At 40.5% G+C, this 9,490-nt stretch overlaps 1 protein-coding gene across 1 annotated transcript in view; it reads left to right on the forward strand.

Annotated features, from left to right (window-relative positions):
* dnah2 (dynein, axonemal, heavy chain 2) overlaps nt 1–9,490 on the forward strand; it is a 73,558-nt gene that overhangs the window by 56,752 nt on the left and 7,316 nt on the right. Inside the window, 8 exon segments of the mRNA XM_061710787.1 lie at nt 1,234–1,360; nt 2,485–2,671; nt 2,883–3,031; nt 3,206–3,389; nt 3,536–3,726; nt 3,886–4,077; nt 4,180–4,385; nt 9,459–9,490. The exon segment at nt 9,459–9,490 is cut by the window's right edge and continues 194 nt beyond it. Coding sequence (XP_061566771.1) covers nt 1,234–1,360; nt 2,485–2,671; nt 2,883–3,031; nt 3,206–3,389; nt 3,536–3,726; nt 3,886–4,077; nt 4,180–4,385; nt 9,459–9,490 — 1,268 coding nt within the window.

Consider the following 9,490-nt stretch of genomic DNA (forward strand, 5'->3'; position numbering starts at 1 on the left):
TCCCCCAGTGTCACGTGACCTATTTTTGAGCCATTCTGAATCTGCGCCTATGGTGACGTCACCATAGGCGCTCATTTCCATAGGTTCAGCCTCCGCTGCTGAAACCACGCCCACAACAAGCTCTCTCCCCAGGCTGGAGCGGTCCATCCTTCAGCCAGCCGCTGCGCCGCGGATCCGGGTTAAATCATCCAGGTTCCCGGGTGGTTTGGGAGCTGGGTCCTTGGGGGTCTGTCCCACGTCGGACCAGATTCACCCTCAAAGATTTTCAGCCAAATCTGTCGGTTTGATCCCCGGTAACGGGCGATGCGCACAGGATGCGCCCCGGAGCCGATCTGTGCGCCCGCCGTGGGGTTGCGGCGCCCGTCGCGCAGCATCCGCCGGGCAGATCCGGCTGAAATTCCGCTGGTCGGTCCCCGGGAGTCCATGCTACCAGTCCAGGCGGGTTCCTGCGGTCCCGGCCGGTCGGAACCGGTCAGATTCCCTGGTTAAAGCCGCGGTGATGCGCGCTGCTCCAGCTTACTTTCTGGTTCCCAAAGCGGGGTTTCCGACTAAATTGTCCAGGTTCCCAGCCGCTTTGGGAGCAGGGATTTCTGGGGTCCGTCCCAGGCTGGACCAGCTTCACCCTCCCAGATTTTCAGAGAAATCTGTCGGTTTGATCCCCGGTAACGGGCGATGCGCCCCGGAGCCATGCTGGGTGCCCGGCGTGGCTCCGGGGCCAGCATTCAGCATCCGCCGGGCAGATCCGGCTTAAATAGTGCATAAATGTTATTTATATACAACTCATATTTTATTTTTTTAACAATAAAGTTTCCATTTGTGAAAATTCAGTGTTGTGATAATTTACAGGCTCGGGCTGCTCTGGCGGAGCGAGGTTTATGCTCCTCCCCTGCTACACGTCATTCAGGGAGCCAATCAGCACAGAGCCTCATTATCATACCCCCCCCTTCCCTAAAAATGAGGCGCAGAAAAAGAGGTTAGAAGCGGTAAAACTAGTGACAGGGCCCACAGGCTGGATTTCTGATTTATGTAGAAAAAACAAGCTTTAGATTGTTTTTAAGACATTCAAGGGCTGTTTAAAATATACATTAATTGCCATAATAGGTCCCCTTTAACCTAACATGTACTTCACATATCTATTGATTTATGAACATTTGATATTCTCAAACACAAAATTGTAATCTACAAAGTCCCAGTTGCTAACTTTGAGTGCCTCTGGTATCTTGTCTACTCCAGGTACACGTGTCGTGGTCTGTTCGAAGTTCACAAGCTGCTATTCAGCTTCCAGATGTGTATCAAAATCCTTCTTCTGGCTGACCAACTCGACATGGAAGAGTACAACTTCTTTCTTCGAGGAGGAGTCGTAAGAGCTTCATTTACATTTAAGATAAAGAAAGAAACGTGTGCCGTTTATGATTTATGATCGACATGTGTGCAGTTTGGTCTTCTACTGATAGACTAGAGGGAAGTAACTGAAGGGTGTGTAAGTAAGTAAGTACATTTTTATATATGTAAAACCTTACAAGATAAAAATTACTAACACAGGAAACAAAAAAACAAATAACACTAAGCAAAAGCAAGCTTTAAAAGATGCGTTTTTAGCTGTTTTTCAAAAGAGATCACGGAGTCAACAGATCTCAGGCTGAGAGGGAGGAGCTTTCAGAGGGAGGGGGCCACTGCTGCAAAGGCTCTGTCACCGTTAGTTTTCAGCCATGTTTGCTTCACAGACGTATAACTGAAAAAAGTCTCTAATATAAACTCCTGCTTGATGATTTAGAGCTCTGTTTGTTAAAAAAAGGATTTCAAAAAGCAGTCTGTAGTGAACAGGGAGCCAGTGCAGCTGGATCAGTAAAGTGGTGACGTGAAAACTTGAAAGATTTTGCTATTAACATTGAAGCCCCTGTTGGACAACCAGAAGACTTTCCAGTGATTTTTTTTTTTTTTTTTTTTTTAACTGAAAATAGAGTTACAATAATCAAGATGTGACTAAAAGAAGGCATGAAATATAATCTCCATCTAAGATTGTGACACAATTGGACTCAGCGTGGCAATATTTTTTGATTGGAAAAAAACCTTGAATCAGCGAGAACACAAGGTCAAGACTTGCCCCAAGGTTCCTCACAGAGGGCTCAATAAATGAGGCGAGTGGACCAAGGGTCTCTATCATCTTAAGGAGAAATCTGTCAGGGACACAAACAAGGACTTTAGATTTAGCATCATTCAGTTGAAGAAAATTGTCATTCATCCAACTTCTGACAGAATCCAAACACCTAACCAAGTTCTGTGTCTTAAAACTGTCCTGAGGTTAAAGGAAATTTAAAGCTGAATATCATCAGCATAGCAATGATGTCTTTAAAATAACCTAAAATGTGCTGCAAAAGGAGCGGGTATAAAATTAACAATAAAGGCCTCAAAACGGACCCTTGTGGCACACCAAAGGTAAATGATTAAGAACAGGACTAACATTTTTTCATTTTGTGTTTCTAGGTACTTGACAAGAAAGATAGGGCGTGTAACCCATGTGCCAACTGGTTGCCAGATCAGAGTTGGGACAACATCATAGAGCTGCAAAAGCTGCCTAAATTCAAAGGGATCGTTACCTCATTTGAAAGGTATCCTCGAGCCTGGAACATCTGGTTCACCAGCTCCGAGCCAGAAAACGCCACATTCCCAGGTCAGTATGTGTTAATCTCACCTCTGACCAGGTGAGCCATTTCTGACTGAAATATTGGTTCATGGAATAGATAGAGTAGATGTAAGTTTGCATGTATGAGTTTCCGTATCTAAGCATGTTTTCTTAAAACATAATCTTAATTCAAAATGTGTTTCTTTTACTCCATCTTGCATTCCCTGGCCCAACCCTTCCTCTTTTTTCGTTTTTGTAGGTGAATTTGGGAATCTTTCAAATGAGTTTCAGAAGATGCTGATAGTGCGTTGTCTACGTCAGGACCGCGTCTCTTTCTGCATCACGTCTTTCATTGTTAAACAGCTTGGATTTCAGTTTGTGGAGCCGCCTGTTCTCGACATGAAGGCAGTGAGTGTCCGCCTCTTGCTATCGTTGTTTCCTCTGTCCTGAATATTAATAGTGAATCCTTGAATTTTGATAAACTAATATATGTGATTAATTATGATTCTTACCCACAGTGCAGCTCACATTCTGCTAATTAGGTATATAATTACATCCTTATTCCCTGTCTCTTCTGCTCAGGTTGTGGAGGAATCCAGCAGCTGCACTCCTCTAATCTTCGTTTTGTCTCCTGGAGTGGACCCTACAGGTGCCCTGCTGCAGCTGGCCGAGTCCTCCGGCATGAGCCAACGCTTCCATGCAATCTCTCTGGGCCAGGGACAGGCACCTATTGCCAAGAGCTTGATAGAGGAGGGAGTCAAGAATGGTACAAGAATAGTCACATTTGCTGAGTAATAAATAATTCCAACCTTTAATGGTTACAGAAAGAGTATTCCAACAGTCACTTTCAACTGACTTTCAAATCTTAACAAGTATAAATACCAGCTTATGGAAGCACCTTTCTGTGCCCAGGTCATTGGGTGTTCCTTGCCAACTGCCACCTCTCTCTTTCATGGATGCCTGAGCTGGATAAGCTGATTAAGCAGCTGCAGATGCAGAAAACCCACCCAGACTTTAGACTATGGCTCAGCTCTTCTCCACACCCTGAATTTCCCATCACCATTCTGCAGGCGGGCATCAAGATGACCACTGAACCACCAAAGGTGCACGAGTTTAAACATAGTTTAGTGTTTCTACAGAGACACATACATGGCAAAAATAAAAATAAATAAATGTTTCTATCATTTTTTCTACATCTGTTTTACACTGTGACATACAGTCCAGTCATGCCATGTTAACACTACCCACCTTGTTGTCTGTAGGGTGTGAGAGCCAACATGAGGCGTCTGTACCGGGAGGTGACAGAGACTCAGTTCAACCGCTGCTCAAAGTCTCTGCTTTACAGGAAGCTCCTCTACTCCCTTTGCTTCTTTCACAGCATCCTTCTAGAGAGGAAGAAGTTTCGGCAGATGGGCTGGAACATTGTCTATGGCTTCAATAATTCAGATTTTCAGGTCAGAGTTTCATCTGATAGGAAAGGAGGAGTTGCAGAAAACTAGAAATCAAAACAAGTTTTTCGAAAGCATGTTAAGAGCCTAATCATGATCCCTGTCCAGGTCAGTGAGAATCTGCTTTGTCTGTACCTGGAGAAATATGATGAGATTCCCTGGGATACCCTCAAGTTCCTCATTTCCGGCGTCATCTATGGTGGTCACGTCACAGACGATTGGGACAGACGTCTTTTAACCACATACATCAATGACTACTTCTCTGACACCGCCATAAACCAGTCCTTCTTCAAGTAAGACACTCAGGGAAAAGTGTTTCTGAAATTCCTTGCTGTGCACAGATTGCTAGCACCACCAAGAGGGAAGTCATATTATTGCCACCAGAGACACATATGTTGAACACCGAGCCCTTAACATGCTCTCTAAAGATTTAAAGATAATATTGAGTTCACTCCATTATTTTAAACTAAGCACTTCCAGGAAATACACAGAGCTGTGTTTCAGACATTTAATCAACACCGTAGCACACTCGTCATTCAGGCAGGATCACTCATGGGATGGATATGCCATGTTGAAAAGTAGTACAAATTAAAGCTGCAAGCAGCGATGAACGGGCCCTCGCACTCATGGCCAACGCCCCTCCTTCCAGCCCCCCCCAAAAAGAGAATATTAAAAATACGATAAATGTAAAAAAAAAATAAAATTAAACAAGATTTATCTTCTCATTACAAGCAAAAAAATCTTGTTCCACTGGCAGATTTTTCTACTTATTTTAAGTGAAAACAGGTGAACAGGTGAAACAGATGAAAATGGTGGTTTTTTTTCCAGTTATGAGTCTTGTTTTAAGTGTAATGAGGTTTTTTTTACTAAAATGAGACATTTTCACTAGAAATAAGACAAATATTTTTGTTAAGATTTTGAGTTTTTGCAGTGATCCATGTTACTTATCCTGTGAAAGACAGATGCATATTGATAAGTTCAGAAAAGTGTTTTTTATTGTTGTGTTTTGATGTATTTGATGTAAGCCCAGTGGATATTTAAAGCTTACAGAAGGCTGCATTTAACTGCTGCTATGTCATTCCTGCAGTATTTCTGCAGGTGTTTTGGTCACTGCTATTATTTGTAATATATTATAATATTTGTAATCAGAACAAATTATCTGTCCCCATATGATAAAATCCACCATCCCCCCTGATTTTTTTTTACAACTCGAGTACTGGCTGCGGTTCTGTTTAAAGCCGGGCAGACACTGTGCCATTGCCGGCTCGTTTTGAACCAATTTTCCTCTTGTTTCAATCATTAATATGTGTGCAGACAAGGTAAAAAAAAAAAAAAAAAGAAAACTCAAACTCTTTCAGTTCACTGTGTTTTCTAGTAGTTCTTCTAGTTTTCTATTGTTACTTTTAAGTTTACTGTTCCCTTTGTGGTTTTACTGGTTGTAAAGCATGTAGCTTTAATTATCACCCAATTCTGTGTTTCACCTTGTTAGTCAACTTCACTCCAACTCATTACCACCAATTTTACACTTTTTTTTGGAATGAATGGTCAATAGACCTCATTTACATAAAATCATAGCTCATTTTTGAGATAGATAAAGATAAGCCGAAATTCTGAATTTTTTTGACTATAGTTAAACTCAGAGGCATATAAATTGATGGATTATCACAGACGGGTATATGTGAAAATGAAATGAAATCATTTCAAATGTTTGGACCACCACCCAGCACCAGCCAGTGGTTGGTGGGTCAAATTGAATATCACAGGAGAGGAGAAATTGAATAAAATATCCATAATTCAATGCAAGTAGTGATCAGAGGTGGGTAGTAACGAGTTACATTTACTCCGTTACATTTACTTGAGTAAGTTTTGGGAAATTTTGTACTTTTAGGAGTAGTTTTGGATAACTGTACTTTTTACTTTTACTTGAGTAGATTTGTGAAGGACAAACTGTTCCTCTTACTCCGCTACATTAGGCTACGTTGAGCTGTTACTTTTCTTTTATCCTTTTTATCCGTGTACGCGTCAATCTCATGACATCACTGAGTGATTCTTTGGGAAAAAGGTTTGTTTTTGCATGTTTTGTCACATTTACACAGACTCAAACACACACAGAGTTTCTATGAGTTCATGTTTGTTCTAGTTCTGCCTGGTTGAAAAAGAAAAGTACAAAGGCTTGAAATTTTATGCTACTGGTGCTTAATTTATTTTTTTATTCTGTTATTTTATTATTTATTAAAGTTCTTGAATTTACTTTACGCTTATTTTAATTTAAGCTATTTTTCATTTTTTTATTAATTTTAATTTATTTTATTATTTTATTGATTTTAATTTGCCTGAAGGTGATTATTTTGTACTTTTGTCTTTTTGAATGGGTGTGTTAAAAAAATAAATCAGACGTTACTCAACAGTTACTCAGTACTTGAGTAGTTTTTTCACCAAGTACTTTTTTTACTTTTACTCAAGTAATTATTTGGATGACTACTTTTTACTTCTACTTGAGTCATATTATTCTGAAGTAACAGTACTTTTACTTGAGTACAATTTTTGGCTACTCTACCAGCTCTGGTAGTGATCATCAATTTTATTTGAAATGAGTGTAACAGAGGCAGTTATATGGATGAAAATCATATTTTTGATATAAAAGAACAGTGAATATGGGTCAATTTGACCAAAAGACCACAGAAGGGTTATCTATTAACATTTCAACATAATCAACTCATCCAAGAGATATTCAGAAGAGCTTCTCTTCTGCAAATGGTACAGTAGATGAGCTGCCATACAAAGGAATTTCCCTTTGGGGATTAATAAAGTAATTCTTATTCTTATTCTTAAAATCCGTCTAGCTGACGTGACCCAGGCAGACCAAACAACAGGCTTCAGCTTGAGCGGCCGTTTTCCGCTTGGTCCTAGTGCTGACCTGTCTCCATTTAATATAGCGTAACATTGTTTTTGGACGGTAAAAACTGCAGGGGACCAAAACTGCCTTTTGAAAAAGTGCAGGATACATGTCCCCCCCCCCCCCCCCATATTACGTCCGTGTATGAACGTACAGTCAGTGTGAGCAGAGACCTGTCGCATCAGAGCATCAGGTCCGTCCCAGCCGGTGTTCTGCCAATTTCTGCTCCCTGCCGAAAAAATGCTACGTTTGGGTTCTGCGCATGCGCACAGTCGATTTTCAAAGTTTGCATAATTTCTTGCACGATGTAAAATGGATAATGGGATGTTGATTATTTGATCCTTCAAAATACACGACCCATGACATGAATGCATTACACTTTGTGAACATTATACGATAAAGAGAAAAAAAACAACAATTCTATGGCTTTATTTGATATTCATTCAGTCATTCGCCTTTATTTAACCAGGCAGGTCATTAAGAACATTCTTATTTGTACGCATATGTGTGCGTATATATATGTATATATTACATATAGTAATAATGCACATATATACACTTTTGGTTTCTACCGTCATGGTATCAATCAATAATATGTGTGCAGACAAGGTAAAAAAAAAAAAAAAAAAAAAAAAAAAAAGAACATTCTTATTTACAATGACGGCCTGGCAAGAGACAAGGACCACTTGGGGGTGAAAGGAAGTGGTTTAGGGAGTAAAACACAGTAAAGTTGTGGCTCTACAAAGGTGGAAAACCTTTAGGTAGCATTTTTTGGCAAAGCTGCAGAAATGGGCAGAAACTGGCTGTCGGCTCTGCGCGTGGCCGCGCGCGGCCGCGCGCTCCTGATCGGGTTCGCGGATGGAAGCTCAATAATAATATAATAATATAATAAAATAAAATAATTGCAACACGCATTAAAAAACCACAATACAACTTACGTGACGTGACGGCGTGACTCCACATGTTGCTGCAAGTTGCAACAACCCCCCTCCCCCGCCCCGGCCCCGCCCCCGCCCCTGGCAGCTTCCAGGAGCTGCGGCTGCGCGTTCCCGCGGTCTGCGCGCACGCGGCCCGCAGACAGCTTCATGCTTCTAATCCAACTCAAAACATTCATTATAAATCGCCTCTTGCACATACAATGCTCAAATCATATTATTTTCAACAATATTTTTACGAAGTTAGAAGTTAATTCGACATTGCATGACAAAGTAAAGATTTATTTCAAAATGAGTTCATATTTTGAATAAAGTCGGTGACAAACTGTCCCAAATATAGAATGGATATCAGAATGGAAGCCTGATTAAATGTATTGATTTTGGGTCAATTTGGACCAAGTATTTGAAAGTTAAAACAACTTTTATGTTCATGGCGAGACACCGAAATTTGACAACCTCTAACAGCGACGCCCTTTGAGAAAAACTTACAGTTTTCTCTGTCAGCCATCGTCAATGTCTTACCTATTTATCTGACCAACTTTGAGATCCATCCGCTCATCTCCCTTTGAGCACAGATGCATACTAGAAGACATGACAATTCCTGGTGCCAACAGGTGGCGCTACAACCGATCCTGAATATTCCACCACAGATGTCTTCAGGCTCAGCCTACAATCATGCACATACGTTTTCAACCACATCAAATCATGTATTGCTGAATTACAGCCAATTGGAGTTTCATGGTGAGCCTTAAAAATGACCCCAAACTTCGCCGGATCACTACGGTCAAGCCCTCTGCTAAAAACGTAAAAGCTTCGCAATTTAGCGTCGGCCATGTGTCTAGATTGTACAAACCAAGTTGTGAGCCAATCTGATAAAATCTCTAGGAGGAGTTCGTTAAAGTACGAGGCCTAGAAATGATCAGAATTCATAAAAAATTACATTTTCTGTTCAAAATGCCGGACTTCCTGTGTAACTTAGAGCATGTGTCCAAGAGACTTTTTTGTAGGGCTTTGTCTGATATAATAGACACATAAACGTCATTGCTGTAAGTCAAACCATATTGTGGGGCTCGTCAAAAACATAAAATAGGTGGCGCTATAGAGCCTAATCCTTTTTGACCCATGCCTGTCGCCCATAAAATACGTAATTTTACGCGACTCTGGAAGCGTGTGCAAAATTTGGTGAGTTTTTGAGCATTTTAAGGCCTCCAAAAAGGCAATTTATTTATGGCGAGAATAATAATAATAATAATAATAATAATAATAATAATAATAAACATCACAGATACAATAGGGTCCTCGCACTTTCAGTGCTCGGGCCCTAATAAAACATTTCATTTAATGCAGCAGAGCCCAAGAAAACATTGCATACCATATAGATATGTTACATTTGAATGTGTTGTTGTATTTTATGTATTTAACAGAAGGGTATATAGGTATAATGTATTTATTGAAGAATGCAACTATATTGTTTGCCTTTGTTGTAACTACATTGTACTTATAAATACCATGAATATTTCCTTTTATAACACTTTTTTTTCCGTCTGTTTCTCAAGCTTGCCCTCCTATATTATCCCCCCTGATGGTT

The sequence above is a fragment of the Cololabis saira genome, chromosome 20 (assembly GCF_033807715.1).
Source record: "Cololabis saira isolate AMF1-May2022 chromosome 20, fColSai1.1, whole genome shotgun sequence".
NCBI classification, from domain to species: domain Eukaryota; kingdom Metazoa; phylum Chordata; class Actinopteri; order Beloniformes; family Belonidae; genus Cololabis; species Cololabis saira.